Here is a 23,095-nt window from a genome sequence, read left to right as displayed (position 1 = left end):
TGCCCCATTTCCCTAATGGGCCAGCCTCCACGGCCATCAGAGACACACAGGTTCTCTTTTTCTTTTCGTTTTGTTTAAGCTGGAGGTGGTTTGAAAAGGGGATCACTGATCATGGTGTGTCTTCATGCTCGTCCCACTTCTGCCTCAGGCCAACAGGCTTTGGCACTGTATTAGAAACTTGCGTGACCAGAGGAGGCAACGGGACAAAAGAAGTATGTGTGCGGGCCAGGGCAGGCTCCAGGAATGCCGGGGTCCTTGGGCATCCAAGCCACCCACCACCGCCTGCCACCATCCCCCCGCTTCACCTACCTTTCTCTGCTGTTGTTTGCAGCTGCGCGCACTATGCACACATTGCTGCCATCAACCAAGATGGCAGCAGAGGCTTCAGTCCCTTACGGAAACCTCGGCCACCATCTTGATTGATGGCAACCCTGTGTGCGCAGTGCGTGCAGCCGCAAAGAACAGCAGAGAAAGGTAGGTGAAGCGGGGGGATGGTGGCGGGTGGCGGCAGCAGGTGGCTCGGAAGCTCTTGTCTTGCTATCTGCGGCATGACTCATGCCACGGATTGTGGAAGGGGAGCGGAGGGCCCCTCAGGGCCCCCCCAGGGGCTCCTGGAGCTGCATGGCCCTCGGGCCAGTGCCCAACCTGGCCGCCCTTTGGAACCGGCCCTGGTGCGGGCCCATGGGAAGCCAATGCCTCTTTCAAACAGGATTCAACTTTCTTTAAAACTACTGATCTGTTTCCAGCCTAAAAAAAATAAATAAAAAGCAGAGTTCTTCAGAAAGCGACAGAAGCACCAATCTGTTGCTAAGAGGGAAGGCTGATGGGGGTGGGGTGGGGGAGGAGAGCCGATACTTCCCTCAACTGCATTCCCTCCTCCTTCTCCTCCTGAACTGGGAAGGAGAGCAGATGGGGACCATAGAGGCAAACTAGGTAAGCAGCTGAAGTGCCAAAAGTCCAGAGGTGCCTGCCTCTGCTAAGCAAACATCTTGGAGACAAAGCACCGCGACCTGCACTTTTGGCAGAGGTGCAGGGAAGGAGCTTAGCAGCTCCGTTGTCTGGGTGATAGCCTTTGCATTCCAGGCAAAGCTGGCCCAGTCCCATAGGCAGAACAAGCTGCTGCCTGAAGCATCAGACTCCAAAAGCTGTTGAAATAAACAGGGTGGGGGAAAGTTAATTCATCCAGGGCCAGGGAAAAAAAACCCTTTGGGCGGCTGAATGGGGCAGCTGATAACATCAGCACACTGGGGTGTTCCACAAGAGGGCAGGACGACCTCTTAACGTACTATGCTGCTCTCTGGCAACCTCTTGGGGGAGAAATGATAGCACTCACCTTGCCCATTCCAGAATGAGCATGCCCCATCTTCACCACCACCGGGTACTTGGAGGTTGTGAGCTGGAAAGACAAGGGGAAAGAGAAAAGAGTGGGCATCAGAGCAATTAGCCACACAGCAGCAGTCTGCAGGGCTCAGTACTGTTCAGTGCCAAATGTTAATCCACAAGTTGACACAAAACAAGGGACTGCAAACATTACAGAGGACAAGGTGATTAGGGACGGGGAGAGATTCGATTCAGTTCACATTTAAAGCAGAATCTTTCAAATTTGTACCTTTTGAAACAATATGAGAACCAAATCACAGCCATCCTTCAAAATTCGCATGGATCCGAATTTTGTAGTGCAGTTCTCCAACCAATGTTTACTACAATACATATATTCGGAAAAAGTGTGCATAAAGATGAATATATTAGTGAATATAACATACAAAAATGCATTAGGAGAAATTGCTTGCAAAAATGTGAACAATAGTCAAAATTGCATACAAAAATGTGTTCACTAGGATAAATTCTCACTAAAATGCTGGAGAATTTTCATGACGATGTTTTAAAAAGAACTGCAAATTGTGCAGAAATGTGGAGAACTGAATTTAGGATTGGAAAAATGAGAAACTGGAAGAACCAAAATTTACAGATCCATCCCTAGTGAAAATTCATTAAAATGACCTCCAATAAAAACTAGGAAGATGCAACAAAATGCAGTTTAGTAAGGATGAATGTATGCACTGTTTGCACGAAAGATAGCAGAACTTAATGCACAATGTAAGTTCCAGTCTATGCATCATTGCATGTCATTGATTTCTGAACACCACAACTGGCAAACTGACAGTGCAATCCTATAAGTGTCTGTTCAGAAATCCCACTCAGTTCAGTGGGGCTAACTCTCAGGTAAGTGGGTATAGGACTGTAGCCTGAATGTGTGAACTAATCCCACTGAAAAAATACAATGTTAGGTAATACAAAACTAATCCTTCATTGACTTTTTCACACTCATGAGTTATACTTGATGTGGTAGTTGTCTAGAGATGAACAAAAACGGCTGCAACTAAGAGAAAAATTGTTAGGCAACACTCCACCAGATAAATATTTTCAGGGTCACCTCTGTCTATACATACATACATCAAAAATGTTACTTGCTCTTTTATATGGCTTTTCCCACCACAGTTATCTGTGACTTGCAGGCATGTGTCCTTAAACATAGGGGAAGAGCCATAACTCCCTTAGTGGTACAGCACATGCTTTGCATGCAGAAGGTCCAAGTTTCAGTCCCTATGCGATATATCAGTATCAAATATCAAGTGATGGGAATTACCCTGGGGACCTACTAACAGTCAGAGCAGATAATACTCTGACAGAGACTGTAAACACACTAGTAGCCAGATCAAAGGGTTTCCATTAGCCACACCTGGAGGGGAAATAGGTTGATCTGCCAATCAGATGCAAAATCACTGAATATTTTTTTAAAAGTACTCAAGCTGCTCTCACCAGGTTTTATAGTAAAAAGGGGTGGGGTTTGACTAGCATTGTGTGCCCCTGTTTTTATATGAGAGAGGTGGCGATGCACTGGAACCAGCAGAACATTGAGTGTGTTTCTATCCTTAGTATATAGGCACCTTTGGGTGTTCACCTAAGGAACCCCAATTGAGATATGGTTCCCTGGCATGTTCCATAGGCACAGGTGTGCAGCTAGGGCTGGACCTTGAGCCCCCAAATGGCCCCCCAGATGATGGAGGCAGCAGCAAACAGGCCCCATGAAAGCACCTGTGCTGGCATTCCAGGGTCTATCGGGGCTGCTGCTGGTCATCAAGTATCTTTTTCCTCATATTTTTTTAAAAATACACATTTTATAGTCAGGGGGTGGCCAATCAAGCATGGACATAGTTACAGACGCTTGTTTTTATTATTTTTTACCTTATATATTTCTTTGCTAACACAAAAAGGTGCCTATTCCCAAATAATGTAGTTTAGTATTAGGGAAGCAGAAGCAAATTCCATTTCATTCCTGTAGTCATGCCGGTGCTATTATTACAATGAGTTTAAAATACACGTGCTCACAGTCTTTTCTTTTTTTAACCAAAGCTGGCAAACTTGCTTTTTTGTTTGTTTTTGCTCTAACGTATCAAGAATGTAGAAGCAGCTGGAAAGCATATAATGGCAGTGAGACAAGGAGCAAAGAGAAATCTTAATAGTGTGCCCCACAGCTGAAGTTATAGTACAGCTGTTTAAAAGAGGGCTCCCATAAGTCCATTAAGTCCAGGATCAAAAATTTTCTAGGTGCACCACTGCACTGGTGTCTTAAGATGTGCACTAGGATTGTTCACGCTTTAATCAGGAGTGGGGGAATCTGTGGCCCTCCAGTTGTTGTTGGACTCGAGCTCCCATCAGCCCCAGCCAGGACGGCCAACAGTCAGGGATGATGGGAGTTGTAGTCTAGCAAACATCTGGAGGGACACAGGCTCTTCCACACTCCTGCTTAACATGCTTGCTGTGGGAACATTGCTGTAATGCCTTCATACACACTGCAAAACCAGTTCTTGCAAACAGTGTAGAGCTGCTCTAACAATCTCCTATTTGTGCAGGACTGCTTAAGACCTCGTCCAGAGTGGTGCATTCCAGTCCAATTACCCTGACATGGATGCTGAAGGATGCTGACAGAAAGGAAAAGATTCAGTGGACAGAGAGGCTGATAATGAGAGAAAGAGCTAATTTGTTCTGGACACTATTGCCAAAGAAAGAGAGAAGGAAGCCAACCAAGAAACAGATCCTCGGGATCCTAAGGAATGTATGAAAGAATGAGGGTGCAGCTGTACTAGATATCAGTACCAATTTGAAACATCCATCATGCATTTCTTGACGTCTGTTTTGTACTGGATCTGGCGTAGATGTGTGATGCAATATGGTATTTACTGCACTTCCTGCATTTGAAGTGGTGGCGGTGGTGGCAGCGATGGTGATGATAATTTCACTGCCTTATCAGGGTTTGAATATGCAAGGCTGGCTCCAGAGGGTGACTACCCAAAAAGGTCAGATGCTATGTCAGAAAACGCTGATTTTACATGCTCCACCTCTTCCCGGCGGAGGATGCCTTGCGTAACAGGCCTCCAAACCTAGGAGGCGGCATTGCAAATATCCATGTAGACTGAAATCCCACAACCAGACAGCATGACCCTCATGTCCGTCCTTTGCTCCTGACTCAAAACCAGGATGAATTGTTTTGCTTTTGCAATACGTACATATTATTACAGAAGATGCACCTCTGCCTTGCCAAGTGCAGAGGCGACTTTCTAGGCTTCTGCATAACTGAAGGTGCTTTGGGGACTGATTCCTACTCCACCTGCCTAAGGAGAGGCTGACGGAAACCATTTGGCACTTCAAATGTGGCTAGCGAGAGAGAAAAAGAGCCTGAGGTTTGCAGCTGGTTGGAAGGAAGGAAGCCAACTTGGGGATCTGCCAAAGTGCGCTGCTGCTGCTTTTGAGGAACTGATAGTTCCACTATTGCCACTGTCTGTCTGGTTGCCTGCTTGCTCCTCCTCCCCATGCCCAAACGTATGTGCACATAAACTCAGCTTGCATATTTGTAAATGATACAGATGATATGAAAATGCACAAGTCTTCAGTGCGAGAGAACTGACCCTGGAAAAGGTGGCCCTGGAAAACCTCCCAGCATTTGAGGAAGCGGGGAGGGCAAAGCAAAAGTGTCTTGACGACCCTTTCTTTGTTTGGGCAAATTCACCCTCAGCACTCACCGTGAGTCATAAAATAATACTAAGGAACGTTGAACGTTTTTTTAAAAAAAGGAGTGCAACCACACCTCACAATTGTCACATTACCACCAGAAGTGTTTCAAAGCCAGGGAAAGGCCTGGGAGGGGTATGGCAACCAAACTGCGCAATGCTGCTTAGGACAACCCAGAACACACACACACACTCACAACAGCTTGCGCATAAAAATTGGTTTGTAAGCAATGTGGGCCTAAAGGACACCAAACAAGAACAAGCTGCCCTGTGATTCAGGCAGGGCTGCAAAAATGTTTTCAAAGCTTAGATGCCCATGTCTGTTGTTAGGGACAAAGATGGGCAATGGGTAGCCCAATTTATTTTTCCTCTAAACCCCTCCAGAATGGGGTTTGTTTCTTTGCAGGTGTACTCTGCAACATGCCATTGACACAATCATAGTGCACTAATGGTGGGTTTATTTTGGACCATCCCCACATCATTCTGCCATCCCAGCCATTAATGAAACTAGAAATAGCATCAGCAGGAAAATCTTGCAAGTCAGTCCATTCAATAGGACTTCTTTCATACATGGTAAGTGTGAATAGAATTTATTTGCATCCCTAGCCAACATGTGTTAGAAAGTTTGTTTCACTCATCAGGGGTAATTTTCTTTTAACCAAGGGAAAAGGAACACTTTTGCGTGTATAAGTGCCCCAGCTTTGCCCAATATGTGTATAGGAATCCTCAAAACAAACCTGTGAGGGTTGCAGCTCTGGGTAGGGGAGACTGAGGCAGGACACTTTGCCTAAGGCCATCCAATGAGTTCATGGCTGAGATGATATCCAAACCTGCTCTGCAGCACTGCCTCTTAGTCCATACACTGTATTAGCTCCCTCCAGCCAATGTCGAATTTCTAGGTAACCAGGCTCCTGGAATGTTTTCAGTTCTGAGGTCATATATACCCTAAAGGCTACACATGTCACCAAATCCCTAAACAGCATGGAACCTGTTTGCAGAGGTTGTCTTACATAATATGGGTTTCTTTTTCCCAGTGCAATGCCTGCAGTGGAAAGTCACGATCAGCTGCAACTTCCTAGGGTGTATATTCTTATCAGAGGTGACTCTTACATGCGGATTTCATGCTCCTATGCAGGACTTTTGAAACATATGCAACCCCAAGGCAAGCAATGCTGAAATAAAACGCATGAGTGATGTGCCAGTAGGCATGCCAGCAGGGAGCTGGGATTGCCTGTGAGTCCTGCCGTTGTATATTCAGTGGCAAACCTCAGCTTGTTGAGGAAGGTGTTTAAAGTCTCAGAGAGCTGCAGGCTCCTTGACCAATTTTCCCTGTATATTGTCTCCAAATATGTTTCCCATCATTCACACCTTGCAACAGGAATACATTTGAAAGCTTTGGAGTACATCTAAAATGCCTTGTGTGAAGTGTCTCAATGTGCATTTCAACTGAGCAATTCCTCAAAGTCACATCAATTTCACTTGCTGATGGCAACCCCTAGAAGGCCAACTCTTAAGAGTGAAACTGAACCACATATTCTAAAGTGATTTCAACACTGATATGGAGAGCCTGCATGACAATAAAACATGACAATAAAAAAATAGTAACTGTTCCAAATCTGCTAGCTAATTTTGCGAGATCGCAGTGGTATATATAATTTTCAGCCCCATCCGAAAAACCAAGTACTTCTGCAAATAAGCCATTAAAATGTGGGCGGGGCACAATTATACCACGCAAACACAACATCATCAACTAGCGTTGAGTAGGGTGTGGTTGTGGATTGAACCCTGGAGGACCTTGTGCAAGCCACTTGGTCTCAATTCTCCATTTGTAAAATGGGAAAACTAATGATGCCCCACCCTAAGTAGTAAGAGGTGCCCAGGTTAATCACTGTAAAGCCCTCTCCACCCCACCTGCCAAAAAAGTCCTATCGGAATGCTTATTACTATTTATTAATAATAGTAATTTTGAGCTGATCTCACAAGCTAACCCGGAAATCAGGCCAGCACATCAGAATGGGCCAGCATAGCTGCCACCTACAAAGCCTCTGGATTAGGATGGCCCTTAAGCTTGAAGAAATACATAAGCACCTTGTTGTACACACTATGGAGAAACATTACAAGGTGTAGAAACTGGCAAAGAAAGAGGAGTTGGTGTGGCACTTGTGGTATGGAAAAGGATGGATCATCTATGCACCATCCTAAAAGTATTCCAGCCAACTACACCTGACTCACCTGCACGCTCCTATGGGGTAATTCCACTTAGCAGTGAGATGTATTAGTATTAGACAGCATGTCAGGAAAAATGTACCTTACTTCCCTTTGACAGGATGACTGTAAAGGTACACAGGTTACTCCATGGGCTACTTTACACAAGAAGAATTTCCTACAAGTCTTTCATTTCCCCACTGGAGACTGTATGTACCCAACTGCTACCCAGTCTAGCTTCCATGCACCCCAGGAAAGGATGAGAGAAAGGGAAAACTGCAGTCCAGCAGCAGCAGCAGATTTCCTAGGGCTTGTCCACCACTGGAGTTTACTGTGTGCTTGCAGTTGTTTGCATTTAATTTGCATAGTCCACATGATGTTACCCTCAGACAATACCAGTCCCCATGCCTTCCCCCTGTAGATCCAGGTTTACCTGATACAGGGCTGATCTGATAATCTGGGGGAAATTGGGTTCCAAACTGCTCCGCTTCTGGTCTCAGACTATTCGTTTTGGTGTTTTGGGTGGGTGGATCAATTGTCACTTTCTGCTACTGTACTCCTCTTTCCATTCCCATTGCTTCCCCAATGCTTTCATTTCTTTTCTGGCTGTGCTTGTAACTATTTCAGTGTGCTCCCAAAGGAGGATTTTTCCTCTTTTGATCTCAAGGTTTGCACAAAACCAGAAAACTACATGAGCAAACCAGAACAAAATTTTCTACGCCAGATATATTGGGCAGCAATCTGAAAAATGTGTGCTGAGAATTTACAATTGCTTTCATTTCTTTTCCTGTGTGCTAGTAAGGGTGGGTCAGGAGCCTAGCCTTATATATATATGTAGTCTTCTGATCCTTCAGATCTGCACAAAACTAGAAAACTGCACAAGCAAGTGGCACTGGCTATAAATGGTACATGCCCTGTTGGTACATAATTGGCACAACAGAACCAACAAATCAGAAGGCAGAGACAAACAAAAGGAAGCACCTATTGGTAGGAACGGGAAAGACTGAAGTTGCTCCTCATACTTAATCTCAAATACATGCGGGTGCGGACTACTCTGGTCTAATTTGAATGGAGAAAACTTGGATTTACAGCTAAATAATGCTCAAATGTGGACAAGCCCTAAGTTACTCAAACCAAGCAAGCAATGCTGATTCAGAAGCTTCCATAGAAGCTGAGAACCTACACTGGCCTCCTTGGATGGGCTCTCTATAGCAACAGCCCTCCACATGTTGTTGATCTCCAACTATAAACAAAACAAGTAAAATAGAACCTTAATATATGTCAAAGGTAAAAGTAGAAAATTAAGGTGGATGTAGCAGTATAAATCCTGAAAGTATTTATTATGGAATAAAATAAAACAAAAATATATCAATATAACAGAATATTGCTGGTCATGAAAAAAAAATTACAAAAGTATATAACAAGAACAATATATAAATATGAACAAGACAATATTCATATTTATATATTGTTCTTGTTATATACTTTTGTAAAAAAAATTTCATGATTTCAGCAATATTCTGTTATATTGATATATTTTTGTTTTATTTTATTCCATAATAAATACTTTCAGGATTTATACTGCTACATCCACCTTAATGTTGATCTCCAACTCACATCAACCCCAGCCAGCATGGCCAATGGTCAGGGATGATGGGAGTGGTAGTCCAGCAACAGCTAGAAGCCACAGCCTCCCTCTCCCTACCAGCCTTGCCCTTCTTTTATCAGTCAGCTGGTGACACACAAGACAAATCCCTGGCTGACATCTCTCAAGCTATCAGTTTAAGACCCACAATGGGCTTGATTCCTGAACCCTGCATATTCAATTATTTCATGTGACAAGCATAAATTGCCTCTGTTTCATCGCACATGTACATATGGTAGAAAACCCTGAACAGTGTCTGGTTCCTAAGCACGTGCTTGTGTCACAACCAGCATCCGAATGTACATCACACATGGAGCATGACTGATTTCCTGCAGGAAACAGCGAGAGTAGCTCAGAATTAGAACTGAAAGAAAATGCTGGTAACAAAGTGAAACTTGATGAATTATTCACATCTGAAAATTCAAGACTTTAATTTCAACATTTGCTATCAAAAATTTACAGACATGTTTCGGAATAAACATTTGACATATGCTACATTCAGCTTTTCACCAATTCAAGGGCATGTTTCCTGTTTAAATGAATGAATGAATGACATTTGTACAAAATGTATTGAAAGCAACTGCAAGACAGCTGCTACACATTGTTAAATGCTAACTACCACAACACAAAGATTCTCCGTGGTGCAGAGTGGTAAGCGGCAGTAACACAGCCAAAGCTCTGCTCACGGCCGGAGTTCGATTCCAACGGAAGGAGGAAGTCGAATCTCTGGTAAAAGGGGTCGAGGTCCATGTGATGTTCCTATATTAATGTATATATGGAAGTGTTGGTTGTTTAGAAGATACATGGTAAGTGGAGTGAAAGAGGAGGGGGAGTGAATGGGCAGTAGAATGCTAGATGATTGGCTGAGTGTTTAAAATGGCTGAACGTATAAAAGGAAGAGTGAGAGTGGAATCTGGGGGGAGAAGAGAAAGAGTGGGTTGCTTGGTGGGGTTTAGAGAGTTGTTTGCCAGGAGAGAGTGGAGAAAGAGGGGGGTGGAGTTCGGATTAGTATTGAGTAAAACCATATGCTTATGTGCCTTAAGAAGAAATTTTGTTAATCTTGTTAGCTTTGTTATCTTTAATAAATACTTAATTTGGTTTACCAAAGGCCTGATCCTTGGCTGGGGTTTCACAGACCAGAAGGGAGGGTAAGGTAATGACCAAGGCTGAAGGGGAACTGTAACAAATGGTGGCAGCGGTGAAGAGAATAACAATACCAGTATTCAGAGTCTCTGGGAATACTAGTATTAGGACGTGACTGGTGGTTGCCTAGCAGGGGGATCTGTTGAGATCTGTGCTAGAGCGGGGAGAGAAACAATAAAATAAAGGACAGTCCGGACTGGTGGAGTCCCTGGTGGTGCCTAGTGACAGGCAGTAGCCACGCGCAGGTAGGAACCTGACAGGGAGAGCCAGGGAAGGGCGTCACAGTCCACTCAGCCTTCCATCCATCCGTGGTTGGTAAAATGAGTACCCGGCATATGCTGGGGGGGTAAAGAAAGGCCGGGGAAGGAACTGGCAATCCCACCCCATATATACGGTCTGCCTAGTAAACGTCGCAAGACGCCACGCTAAGAGTCAGAAACGACTCGCACTACAAGTGCAGGGACACCTTTACCTTTACCACTACACAGCATTATGGAGATATGCTGTCAAAACCTGATTGCTGATTGATGTCAAATCTTAATGTTGAATTCAAATATTAGCTGAACACACACACACATTGGGAGAATATTCACCACCAACATTGACAAAGGGTAGTTTTTATGGGCAAATTGTATTTTATCTCTGCTCAGAAACCCCACACCTTTTTTGTTACTTCCTGATTCAAGGGGTCTCTTCCTAGGAAAGACTTCTTGAAGTCTTAGGCACTACAACTTTTTTTTTAAGTAGAAAAAAGGAAAGTGAATCCAATCCTTGGGGTTAAAGTAGGACACATTCCAACTGGAGATAAGTTGCCAGTTCTTAAAAGGGAGAGAGATTAATCACAGGCTGCTCAGAGAAACAAGGAATTTCCCATCAAGACCAGACATTCTTCCAAGGGCTGCAATTTTGAAACCTACATGTTAACATAATGCTAATGATCAAGGAGAGCAAAATCCCTGTCATCAACGAGTCCAGAAAACTGATCCAAAGATAGGAAGTTAGTTAGCAGTTTAGGAAAGCCATCAGAGTCTTTGACAGACTGCTCAGACTACAAAGCAGCAGAGGCAGCCCTGCATATACAGTGCAATCAGATATGACTGGCGCACCCAGGTCAGCTGACAGTGAAGCTAGGTCACACAGACTGTGGCTGGGATGCAATGACAACAGTTCCCTGTTCTGACCACCAAGGGCAGAGGCACATTGGTGGCAGTTTTCTTGTTTGACACCCCTAGCTTGTGAGCAAAAAAGAGTTCCCTGGAGCCTCTCTAGGGTTGACAGCTGTGCATCCCATGGTGCCCAAAAGTATCAGCATCACCTTTAAACAGCTAGCCAAATGACAATTTAATTGCAGATTTATTTCCAAGAGAACAGTAAAAACAAAAAAAAGGTGTCCAAGGAATTGTGCCCAACTTGGAGTCACATTATTGGTATCATGCAATGAAACCATTATTATTATTGCTGTTGTTGTTGTTGTTATCAACAACAACAACAACAATCATCACCACCATCATCATCGTCATCCACTGGGGTTCATGGATCCCCACCTCCTGGAAACCTACAGACACATCTACAGCATAATAGCACCTCTTCACCCTGGCTTTTGACACTATCTATTTTCATAGGGTCGCCAAAAGTCGTAATCGACTTCATAACACATCTATCTATCTATCTATCTATCTATTAAGACCCTCTCAAGTTGTGAATGTAATTTGTTTTAATTTGTTCTAAACTGTTTTTAATAATATATTTTATATTGTTTGACCTGCCCTGGGAACTACTGAAGGGCAGGTAATTTTTTTAAATAATAACATCATCATCATCATCATCATTATTATTATTATTATTATTATTATTATTATTATTATTATTTCAAAGTAGCTTCTCTGAATGCGGTAACACAGGACTAGGAACCTGTCATCCTCCAGATGCTGTTTGCCTACAACTCCCATTATCCCTGAACATCGGCCATGATGCTGGGGTTGATGGGAGTTAGAGTTCAACAACTTTTGAAGGGCCTGCATTCCTCCAACAAACAACAGTCAGGAGATTCACAATGCAAAAAAATCCCATGTCAACTCATGTAGTCTTAAACCAGTTCAAAATCTGCAGCACAGATGTCCCCCATCTGGGTTAAAGCAGTGAAGTAGGGGCTTTTTCACAAGACTGGTCACTGTGCTGTAACAGCAGCCCCAGTGACAGTGTTTGGCACTGCCACTACTCTGTCAGAACCTGTCAGGTCAATCTGCCCTGATAGGAGGCTGAATGCACCCATAACCAAGATGATCTTGACTACAATTAAAAGGCGATGTTTGACTCAGCACTGAAAGATGCACTTTCATTAGGCACACACAACAGGGCTGGTGAGTAGGTGGTTGTTATTCCAACAACCAGCCCTCCCTTTGGACAGAATGCACATCTGCCTGTATACAAAGCTTGTCGGCAGGCACCATCCTGCCAGATGTTTATTATTAACCATATCCTACTGTCCTGTCACCACCATTAAGTCCTTGTCCTCTTCTTCTTCTGGTTATAATGAGAAGGAGAAGCTGCCTTCAGCCATCTACCACAAACTGGAAACATGGTGGCTCATCATAAAAATGGGTTCCCAAAGTTAAAGAGGAGTTTCAGAGTTGAGGTGCAAATTCAGAGGAGAAGAAGAAAAGCCAGTTTATGAACACCCTGGGTGGTAGGCGGGTGAGGACAGCACTGCAGGCAGGCAATTTTAGACCCTCGACTAAGTGGTCTTTATGGGAGCTTTAGAAGGTCATCTGTATTACTTCAGTTGTGAAGCACACAATTAACATTTCTCTTCTCCCACAGCTATTCCAAGCTTTACAACTGCTTCTGCATTTCTGATACGTGAGAGAAAAATAAAATGCTCTGAGCATGTGCTGTTTTGCATTTTAAACTCTGAAATCATAGCACCCTCACAACTACAGGAATAAAATGGAGCTTGCTTCTGCTGCCCTGATGCTAAACGCATTTGCTTGGAAATAACACCCTCTTTGTTGTAGAACAGGATCATTTATTTTTAAAGTAAAATAATAAAATGGGCATTTGTAATCATGGGCATGCCTGGGCAACCACTCCCTGACTATAAAAGGTGTGAGTGTGGGGGGGGGCAGTGTGGTGACCAGTGGCAGCCCCAATGGACCCCAATAAGCCCAGGTGCTGACATGGGGCCAGACTGTCACTGTTCCCATCATCTGCTGCACCCTTGGGCTGTGGGGCCCTGTGCTTTGCCTCCAAAATCCAGCCCTACCTGCACCACTAAATGAGCATGCCACTATGCGGAGGGAAGACATGAGAACATAGCCTGAAGACACATGATGCAGCATCCATGTTGAAGCTAAGCAGGTCTGGATCTGGTCAGTGCTGGAATGGGAAACTGCCTAGGAACCCAACTATCCTGCCTTGAACTCCACGGAAGAAGGCAGGATAGAAACATAACCAACTTTATACATAAAATACATGGACATTAAAAGCTGCCCTGTTGGCCCAAACCAAGAATTTATCTAGTCCTGCATGCATTACCAACAGCAGCCAGCCAGATGCAACACCTCTCACCCACTGTTTGTCCCCAGTGTGCATAGATACAATTGCAGCCTCAGTGTAACATGTATTTTGGTCCTAAGGACCACTGTTGCTAGTTGTTTGGTACTTTAAAGGCACACTGCCTCCAAAACATTAGTACAGTGGGTAGGAAGAGGCCGTTGCTGCGATGAAGAGGGGAAAGAGGCCCCCATGCATCCTTACTGAGGGTTCTGTGTGGTGGCAGTGGATGGCTGAGTCGGCAGCTGGTAGGTGTACAGTTGCTAGCTGTCAACAAAAACTCGGCACACGAACGCAAGCCAATGATGTGAGTTGGTCACGGGAAGTGCTGCTTGGCATTCAGCAGGCACATGTCTGTATGGCGCTGCCTGGCCCTACCCACTGCATCATCTCACCAGCTGCTTAGTGTCTCCAAACAGCTAAGTACTGTCAGTTAGACCAGGTGTGGCGCTCCAGATGTTGGTGGACTACAACTCCCATCATTCCTGGTCATTGGCCATGTTTGTTGAGACTGATGAGAGTTGGAGTCCAACAACATCTGGAGAGCCAAAGATTCCCCATGCCTGTGTTAGACCTATCCTCCTTAAATTTGTTTCAGTACTCTCCACTGGTGTCCTCTGAATGTTGTTAAACTCCAACTCCCATCAGCCCTAGCCAGCATGGCCAATGGGCAGCGATGATAGAAGCTGTAGTCCAGCAACACCTGGAGGGCCACAGGTTTCCCATCCCTGCTTTATACAAATCCATGTCTCACCACCTAGAGGGGCAGTGAGGTGGATAGGGGTTCCGGGTGAGGAAACAGAGTAACAGGGCCAGGATCAGAAACTGGGGATGTGGAGGGAGGAGAGGGATATGGGCTGGGATGTTATGCAGGGGATGAAATGAGGGCCCAGGATGAGGGCAGGCATCCACCTAGTTTACCCAACTAACAACAGTAGACATTACGACTAAACTTTATGTTACATTAAGGCAGCAATACCCTCCATACACTCTAACGACAGTGTTACTTCTGAGTAGACACTGTATAGGGTTGTACTGCTGATGTGTAGTTTAGCCTTACAGGTTCTATTTCTTTTCCATTTTCACTTTCAATAGCAACTGCTTGAGGAAAAGAGGCTCCGAATCAGGACAAGGATGTGTTTATTTCATCACCATTCCACAGTGCAAATGAAAATCACCCTCCCTTCCCCCCATGGCTGCTATTTGTGTCAGGAGATAAGGGCAGCTTCCCTCCCAAAGCAAAACACTGCTTGGGGATGGGAGGGGGGTCATCAGGACCCCTGCACAGGGGTAAAGGGTTTAGAAAAACTCTTCTCCTCACCCTACAGTCCCAATCCTGGTCAATTACACACACACAGAGAGACACCTGTGGCACTTCCAGACTGTCACTATTTTCAGGTGGGATTCAATCCCATACTGGCAACTTCAGGTTGCACAATTAAAGCTGATTTGGAGCTCTTGCTCAACAAACCCTCTCCCCCAGAAGACAGGACTTTTTGTAGGAAGGAGAATGAATGGAAAATGCACTGGAGAGTGTGGGATAACACTTGCTTTGACACAACATCCTCCAACCTCCCCACAAACAAATCAGGATGAATGCTCAACTAACAGGTCATCTGGAAGCGGCTGGGGGCTGCGATTTATTAAAGAACACAGAGAGAGAGAGAGCCAAACTATGCATTTAATGTGAAGCTTGGCCTGAACTTGAGTTTCACAAGCTCCCTACAACAGAGCTGAATTCCCCGAGTGCTTGAAAACTCCCACGCTGGTTCCCACCAACCATCAAACCTTACAAGATTATGCTGTAGTCATATTACATATATAGTCTGTTTGATGTGGGAATCACTGGAGGCAACACAAGTGGCTGGAATCACAATGGGAGGTAAGACAAGAGAAGACATGATCTCAGCGGGGCCTCCCAGCAGCCACTTCAGTCAAAGCATCATTTTGAAGAAAGCAGGGGGCTTCTCCAGCACCAGGGCCCCGCCGCAATTCTGCTCATTCCCATTCAGACCAATGAAGCCCAAGGACTATGGTTGTCCATTCTGTGGTCCTACAGCATGCCTCCTCGGCCAGATCTGACACATTCTTCCCTCGGCATTGGCTTAAAAACCAGTCGGTGCCTGGCTCTGCCTCAGCTTAGGAGCCAGGAAACCAGACACAGGTTAGCCTCAGACTGCAATGGAAGAAAGATAATTTCGCCACCGCAGGGCTCCAAATAACGGAAATAAAGCCCTCTACAGTTGTTGGGGCTTGCTGGCCAACCGGAACAAAACTGGCCCAGCTAGGTTTTTGTTTTCTAAACCTCCTGGCTAGTTGCCAGGGCTTTTGTGTAGAAGCCAGCAGCACTGGTTTGGTTTCGGGGATTTTCGAGGACTTAAAAATCAGCAGCAACATTTTCACTTAGTGTACGTGCTTGAATTGTGTAGCCCAGGGGTGGGCAGCAGGTAGATTGGGATGTACTGGTAGACGTCTGCGCTGGTAGTAGATGTGCAAGGATTGCTCTCTCCCGGTAATTTCTCAAATGACTTTTCCCACCTACATTACACTGCTGAAATGAAGAAAGCTAACCAGGAAGAGGAGTGAGCCTGCTATATGTAAAAGGGCTGTGAGTTCAGATCAGTTCTAGTATGGAAAACAAAGCCCTACGCTCAGTATGTGCTCAGAGAGACTCTGTTCTTTCATTCTAACTGTGTGTCTTTTGCACCTGGTTCTGGTGTAGGCAGATCTTCAGGTTATAGTAAGAAAACAAAGCAGATCCAGCAAGCCTGAACTCTGCCCACCCCATTTCATACATGCTGCAAGACAGGCTGTAAACCGCATGTACGTGCTTCCTCCTTAGCCACCCCACGCAGCCTCTGTTTCACCAGGCCTGGCAAAGTACATGGTGGCAGAGCCAATGTGGTGGAAGCCAAAGAGGGATGCTCCTGGATCCTCTTCTCTGTGCAGTTCCTTCCTTTCCTCTGCTCACCCACATACATCAGCCATAAGCCACAGCAAGACCAGTCAGAGAGTTTCCGCTATGAACATTGCCCTTGTTGGAATCTACCAAGACCCACTCAGGTACCAGGCATCAAACATTTGACAACCCTAACCCCAGAACAATCCTTAACACTTTTATTTCTTAGGATTCTGCCTCTTTGCTTGTCCCCACAGAGCCTGCTTCATTCTGTTTACACTGTGTAAGTACAGAAACACTTTCCCCTCCAGTGATCTCTAGGGATAGGTAAAACTGTGCATAATTAAGCAAGGCATTCCACTACAGAAGAGACAGGGAACTTGTGGCCCTCCAGGTATTATTGGACTCCAACTCCCATCAGACCCAGTCAGCATGGCTGATGGTCAAGGGTGATGGGAGCTGCAGCCCAGAAACATCTGGAGGCCACAGGTTCCCCACCCCTGCACCAGAGGTTTGCTTAATCTCCTCTGTGTATAAATGCTGAAATCACGTGACCAAGGCCAAGTCTTTCCCACCAAGCTACTGCCCTCCCTCCCAAGCAGGGTGATGACTGGGTGGGGAAAAACCATGTGGACTGGTTCACCCAACTGGTCACAGAATCCAACCACATGCAGCAGCAATGTGGGATCATGGTATTGGGAAGCAACGTGCGCACAGCTGCAAGCGGTATGCAGACGATGGAGACGCCACTGATGTTCATAATCCCAAGGCTCAGATTGTGAAATGTGATGGCTCCAAACCTCACCTCAAATACAAAGCAAGCATAATGACCCCTCAACTACTCCAGCCCTCCCCTACCACCTGCCTCCAACATCCCAAGAGGCAGATGTCGGCACCAGTGTAGTTGCAAATTCAGAAGCGCAGGGTCCCTTCATGATAGTCACAGAAACACCCCTCCATCTTTTTTTGCTACTGGGTTGAGATCCATGTTAATGCCTTCTCCCACAACAACAATGTCCCTAGGAGCCATTACACATGAAAGAGGAGAGTGTTAGCTACTGAAAAGAGTCTTCTCAGTGGCTGAGTCACCTCCTTTCATTCCCATTGGCTACAATCAGCAGGAAAGGATAACCAAGCATTTTAGAAGACTCTTCTCAGTGGCTAACACACACACCCTTCATGCTGATTGGCTCCTAGGATGCTGGAGACATAGGGACCCTACTGGGACCCTGCTCCCAAAAAAGTACGGAGTCTACGACCCCCTGAGACCCAGAACGACTACATCACTGGTGGCTGGGAAAAGGGAGACAGACCCTCCTTCCCATCACCACTGATGAACAGCAGCAAGGTGATAGGACGGAGGGAAATCTGAGTTCTTCTCTGCTTGGGTTAAAATTCCAAGCCAGCAAAGAATTTAAAGGATTGTAATGCTCATGTCATATAACACTTTTTTTTGGGGGGGGGGGTAAGGGATCAGACTCCATGATGCCCCCAGAAAGGTCCAGCTTAACTTGAAATGGTTCAGAATAAGCTACACTATTTTTAATTTGGGAGGGGGGGGGAAGCAAATCAGGGCAAGTGTATGGCAGCAACAGCACTAGAAAACTGGAGAGGGTGCTTACTGTGTTTGTAATACCATCAAATCTGTGCACAGCTGGACACAATGCAACCTTTTTACACATGCCTATCTGGCACCCAGAGGACAGCAAGCAGCAGCTCATTCATGCACTCACTGAACGCATGCAGTCAACAAACAGACTTGCAGACTTTCCTGATCTTTGGGTCTCCAGAAGTTGCTGGACTACGATTTCCATCATTCCTGACCATTGGCCATGCTTGCTGGGGCCAATGGGAGTTGTAGTCCAACAACATCTGGAGACCCAAAGGCTGGGAAAGGCTGTAATAGAGTCAATGTTACAGGAAGCTGCCTTACACAGAGACATGCCAGGGACTGAACTTGGGCCCTTCTGTGTGAAAGGCAGATGCTCTGCCACTGAGCTACAAGACAACACTGTGTGGCAATCATTCTTTTCCCTCCTCCCTTGAGCTGCCTGTTACCCACCCTGTGCATCAATGATGTCCCAGCTCCTTCCGCCATACTCATTTATGTTAACGCACCAGAACAGCCGCCTAGAACAGCAGGTAAAAGTCAGAGGCTCAGAGGAATGTCTGGAGACGCCTAGTAGGCACAGGAGTGGCAAAAGGAGCCAACTATTGGGAAAAGAGCCCTGCATAATTCCTCCTTCTGCCATATACAAGGATGGTGTTGCTCTGTGCCAGTCAGTTGTTCTGCTGGCTTCTGCACACAGAACTGGCGGCTGCTGGGGAAGGAATGAGGGGGAAATGATGGGCAGCCTTCCAGACAGAAGGTTCACAGCCAGGGCAGCCAGGATTCCAGAGAATGGAGGGGGAATAAATCTTAATGACAAAGCTTTAGTTGCTGCGTCACAGCAGCCCATCACCCTGACCAAAGCAGTCAGATCAGAGAGGAGCCCACACAAATATACAAACACACAAAAGCCCTGCTGATTATCCCATAATCTCTCCCCTCCACCATTATCCCATATTTGGCATCCCCAGCTCCAGCAATTCCCTCCTTCCCAAATTGATTGACGCCATCTCGAGTGCATCACCCCATCTCTGAATCCCAGCCCCCAACTTCCTCCTCTCAGCATCTCTGTTGCAGTTCTCCCCACCCCACCTCAAATGCACACACACACACAGAGGATACCACAGGCAGGCTCTCGGCCTCTCTCTCTCTCTCTCTGAGAGGGGTGAGAGGCATCTGTTTCCAACTAAGGCCTGGCTCTTAGCCCAGCCTGGTTTTCCCATTTCTCCAAAGCCTTGGCTATCCAGCCCCTCTCTCTCTCTATCCTGGGCAACAGTTCCAGGAACAATGGAGCATTCAGGGAAAGTGAGTCCCCCCCATACAAATACAAATACAGAGAGAGAGAGAGAGAGAGAGAGAGAGAGAGAGAGAGAGAGAGAGAGGCTGTTTCACTCTGTCCCCAAGGCAGCTGCTCCGCACCCCACACCAGAGTGCAGTGGGTTCGTCTGACACTCAGCAGTGCTCCAAATAGCCACATCTGCTTTCTTCTTCACTGTAACCTCACTGCCCACCCAGAGCCAAGATTAGGACCTAGGATTCCTGGTTTCGGACCCAACCAGGTCTAGCCCACGCAGAAGGCAAGAATAGAACCCAGGAGGAGTCGTGCACATACAAGCATATACACACACACACCAGCCCCACACTGTGACCAACTGCTTCTTTTATGTATTTATAATTTGTATCCTTCTTTTTAACTCCATCACCACCCCCACCCCATGGGGTTCTCAACAAAGTTTGCATGAGGGGAGGGGCAGCTCAGGATTCGAACAGCATGCTTTGCATGCAAAAGGTCTCTGATTCAAGACCCCTCCAGACTGGTGTTTTATTGCAGGTGCATTCTGTAGTATGTTCTTGGCACAAGTGCATTAGTGGTGGATTTATTCAGCTGACGTTTGTTCTGTGATGCTCCCCCAATGCGACCATATGATTGCTGTCCGGAGGGGCTAAAGCACAACAAAAGTGGAACAAAAATAAATGTGGTACAAAAAGTTATGGAAATTCAGCAGGAAGCTATGGAATATGTACTAATAAGAACATAAGATAAGAGCTGATAACAGCCAGTGTGGTGTAATAATAATAATAATAATAATACATTTTATTTTTCAGCCGCCTATCTGTCCGGGTTAGGGACACTCTAGGCGACGAACAACAAGAATAAAAACAATCCATATAGATCAACATAATGGTTAGAGTGTTGGACTAGGACCAGGGAGACCAGGGTTTGAATCCACACTCAGCCATGAAGCTTGCTGGGTGACCTTAGGCCAGTCACTGCCTCTCAGCCTAACCTACCTCACATGGTTGCTGCAAGGATAAAATGAGAAGGGGGAGGACCATGTTTGTATGTCACCTTGAGCTCCTTGGAGAAAAAGTGGGATGATAAATGCAATAAATCAATAAATGCCCTGCTGGATCAGGCCAATGGCCCATCTAGTCAAGCATCCTGTTCTCACAGTGGCTAGCCAAATGTGCGTGAGAAGCCTGCAAGCAGGACAGGGCGCAAGAGCTCTCTCCCTTCCTGTGGTATTCAGAAGCATACTGCCTCCGACAGTGGAGGTAGTACATAGCCAGCAGGGTTAGTAGTCACTGATAGCCTTACCCTCCATGAACTGAGAGCTATCCCAGTCAGCAGCCATCACTGCCTCTTGTGGGAAAGAATTGGAAGTGAAGCAGTGTGACCACCCCAAAATGTTTGCAAGCACAAACAAGCATTATTGAAAGCAGGATCATATGTGACTGCCCCGATAGCATCATGAGCACAATGATCATAAATGCACAGTAAAAAGCATGCTTGGAGACACAAATATTTGGCAAAACATCCTCTGCCTGAAAGGCCACCAGAGTAGACGATACTGCCCCACATGAACCAACTTTCTACTCACAGAGCTAACCTTGGTTCCCACCACCATAATGTACTGATTGAACTTACAGCATGAGACTTGGCACGCTTACTCAGAAGGACATCCTAGTAAGTTCAGTGGGAAATTACTCCCATTTAAGCACAAGCAAGATTGGAGCCTTAAACCGACACATGGTGAAGCATCAAAATCAGAGCTGAATCTAGTGCACAGATCAGCAAAAATTGAGAAACTTATTGCGTTCTGACATTTATTTTTCAATCAGGTTTCTAGTTCTCCTTAGTCACAGAGAAATGTCTGCAAATGTACAGGCAGAGGTTAACTGTGTGACCCTATAAGCCATTGCACTGACAGAGCCATTCAAAGGATAGGCATAGGCTTAAGAGAAAAATAATGGTTGCCTTCACAGTCACATCTGCTGGGATCTCTCCACAGTCCAGGATAGCAGAACAGACATTTTTGTGCAGATTCTGAGTGATACCGCTATGTCAAAAGGCACAGAGGACCAGTTTATACGTTCAGTGGAATCAAGTCTATACTATTGGTGGCATCAATCATTTTCTGGGACTGGATCACATCAGACAGAGAGACAGATAGGGGCTAGGAAATCATTTCTTCCACCCTTGGTCAAAATAGCAGCTGCAGAATCTGAGTTTTTGGCCTTCTCTGGGTGGCTTGTCTCACTTACTGGTCACAATGAAATCTGATCGTTCACACACAGCTTACGTACATCCACTTTTTCTACTACACTGGCAATGTAAGAGCTGCTGCAATGCAGCAATTTTTCCAAAACAAAGCATGTCAAAAGCAGGCCCTATATGTCAAATAACACTTGCAGCAAAAAAGCTCTTCACTTCCCTTTAACGTCAATACATCACCACACCCAACACAATCCAAAACGGCATTCACTGGGTGCGTGTATGTTGTATACATCATCATTCCTCTGAGTCATATATATGAGTTTTGTGATCCACTGTTTCAACCAGAGACCAGGCCAGGCTTGGATTTTACAACTTCTTGGAAAGGGGTTATGGATTGATTAAGGAGATCCTTAAGGACAAAGCAAGGTTTTCTCGTTAGAGTGTGAGCCCACTGTTTTTGGAAGAGCCCAGCTACATACAGGAAAACCTCACTTCCCACCGAAAGGCATAGAGCGGTATCGGAAATGACACAGTCGACAAACAACTGCAGGCCAATACCTTGCCCGGAGCAAAACATGCAGCCAGCTCTAGGGTGGAGCAGCTTAGAACACCCACACAAGAATGTATCACACAGCGATGGCTCATCCAGTACTGAGGTGCAACTTTGTATAACAATTATTAAATAGGATTAGAAGTAATAGCAGTCGTTGTAGCACTAAAATAACAAAACGATACAGTAAATCTGTAGTAGCAGTAGTAGTATAGTGGTAGTAGTTCACTATACCTTTTTATTATGATAGTAGTACTACAACTGCTACTGTTGCTATTTTACCACTACTCCTGCTGTTGTCGCTGCTGCTGTTACTTCTGTTCTTTTACTACACCTGCTACCACATTTTTATTATTGCCTCTGCTGCCTTTTATTATAGCTAGTATTACTACTATTTTGCTGCTGATGCTGCTGTTACTGATGCTACCATTACTATTTTACTATCACTCATGTCTAGGGTTGCCAGGTTCAATCCCTGAGACTGGTCCTGTATCTTTAGGAGAAGAGAAAGTCAGCCAAGTGCAGGTGTTCTTGCAACCCTGTAATGGGAAAAACCACAAGGTGGTTCTCCCTCCTTTCTGCACAACTTTTAAAGATACAGAAGACCACCAGTAGTCTGCGAGCTTCATTCAGGTAGTCTGAGACGTGTCTGTAAAAATACAATTAAAAATCATACAGCACCCAGGCCGGCACATTACTATTGCTACAACAAGCAGAAAAATCATCAAGTGGTTTTCCAAGGCTCTCAGCAATTTTCAAGTGGTCCACAGGGGAAAAAAATGTGGGGTCCACTGTCCTAGAGAAAGTCTCTATATCAGGGCGAGGTGGGACCACAACTTCAAGACAAAGGAAATAACGAGCAGCTCAAATTAGCTGCAGGCTGATAGGGGGGTTGTTGTCCCAACACTCCCCAGCATCACCAGC

General features: G+C 45.5%; 1 protein-coding gene across 2 annotated transcripts in view; it reads right to left on the bottom strand.

The window, feature by feature from the left end:
- The window catches only part of SYN1 (synapsin I), a 113,175-nt gene that overhangs the window by 17,866 nt on the left and 72,214 nt on the right, over positions 1-23,095 (bottom strand). For both annotated transcript variants that reach the window (XM_061614447.1, XM_061614448.1), the window contains exon 6: positions 1,334-1,396. In XM_061614447.1, coding sequence (XP_061470431.1) covers positions 1,334-1,396 — 63 coding nt within the window. The remainder of the gene's footprint in view (positions 1-1,333; positions 1,397-23,095) is intronic.

This window comes from Rhineura floridana, chromosome 3 (genome assembly GCF_030035675.1).
Source record: "Rhineura floridana isolate rRhiFlo1 chromosome 3, rRhiFlo1.hap2, whole genome shotgun sequence".
In the NCBI taxonomy this organism is placed as follows: Eukaryota; Metazoa; Chordata; class Lepidosauria; order Squamata; family Rhineuridae; genus Rhineura; species Rhineura floridana.
This window is presented reverse-complemented; position numbering and strand designations above follow the sequence as displayed.